This window comes from Perkinsus marinus, assembly GCF_000006405.1.
Source record: "Perkinsus marinus ATCC 50983 genomic scaffold scf_1104296945236, whole genome shotgun sequence".
Lineage (NCBI taxonomy): Eukaryota > Perkinsozoa > Perkinsida > Perkinsidae > Perkinsus > Perkinsus marinus.
The window spans coordinates 189,328-190,393 of NW_003211193.1; the positions used below are offsets into that span (position 1 = coordinate 189,328).

Below are 1,066 nucleotides of genomic sequence, written 5' to 3' on the forward strand. Positions count from 1 at the left end.
ATTCTACTGCTACTCTGATTCACGCACTCGACGCACTTGGAGACCTCCACATATTCTTAGCATATTCTTGAAGCACTCTAGGATTCTGGTCATAGGGCACCATTGAAGCACCCAAATTGCCCCGCCGTCAATCACCGTGACCATGTAGTTACAGAAGTTTACGTATAAATTTGTGTAGAAATGTACAGAAACCAACGACAACTTCTCAAAATTTCCTCATAACTTTCATATTGTCACCAACACCTGTAGTTGATCACGAGCATATTTTCCCCCTCCCACACTGAGCATAAATCTCAGTAAGATTGGCTATATATCGTGTCGCAGATCGGGGGCGTTTGGAGACTCAAGCCGTCCCTCACTGGAAAAGATTTGCTCATCGCTGGCTGCTATGGAGGATGTGAAGTGTGGCCTCTGGAAGAGCTCTTGGATGGTCGGGAGGCTGAACGAATAGGAGAGTAATGGTGTTAGTTATAGTGTTGTATAAGTGGAGTTTCACCCGTTTTACGCGGAGTGGCGTAAAACTCGGTAAAAAACGCGATGCTAGCGCTATGCAGTGGTCGTGAAACCTTCATGTTTTTCACTAGAAACTCCAGGGTGTGTTAGACAGTGTGGGAAAATATGAATATGGGCAACCACATATGATGGTGACAATATGAAAATTTCGAGGAAATTCCGAGAGGTTCTCATTCATGCCTTCACATTTTTTCGGATTTTAGTGAGGAAAGCGAACACTGGTGTTAGGTACACTGGGCATGAGAGTATGGCATATGGTATCACGTCGGCGTCGCGAGATGGGGGTGTGGTCAGTTGCTCATTTTATGATAACGGTATTCATCGTTGGAACTACTGTCCAGTATCGTCGGAGTAGAATCTGTTCCTGCTCAAGCTAACTGCCTTTTGGGCGCCAGCTCATTTACCATCGTGTGGCCGCATTGTGACTTGAGTTTAGTTTTTCCCGTTATTTCATTGGTTTTTACGACTCGATGTATGTCAAATCGTGGTCGGGCTTAGCACTGTGGGAGGGATGATTGCGAAGAGGAGATGTCTGGGGCGCATGAAAAATAGT

At 45.5% G+C, this 1,066-nt stretch overlaps 1 protein-coding gene across 1 annotated transcript in view; it reads left to right on the forward strand.

The window, feature by feature from the left end:
- Positions 1 to 459, forward strand: part of Pmar_PMAR002323 (conserved hypothetical protein) — a gene marked incomplete at both ends in the record, with an annotated part of 3,577 nt that extends 3,118 nt beyond the window's left edge. The window contains one exon of the mRNA XM_002779880.1: positions 325 to 459. Within this exon, the coding sequence (XP_002779926.1) occupies positions 325 to 459 (135 nt within the window). The remainder of the gene's footprint in view (positions 1 to 324) is intronic.
- Between the last annotated feature and the right edge of the window lie 607 nt (positions 460 to 1,066).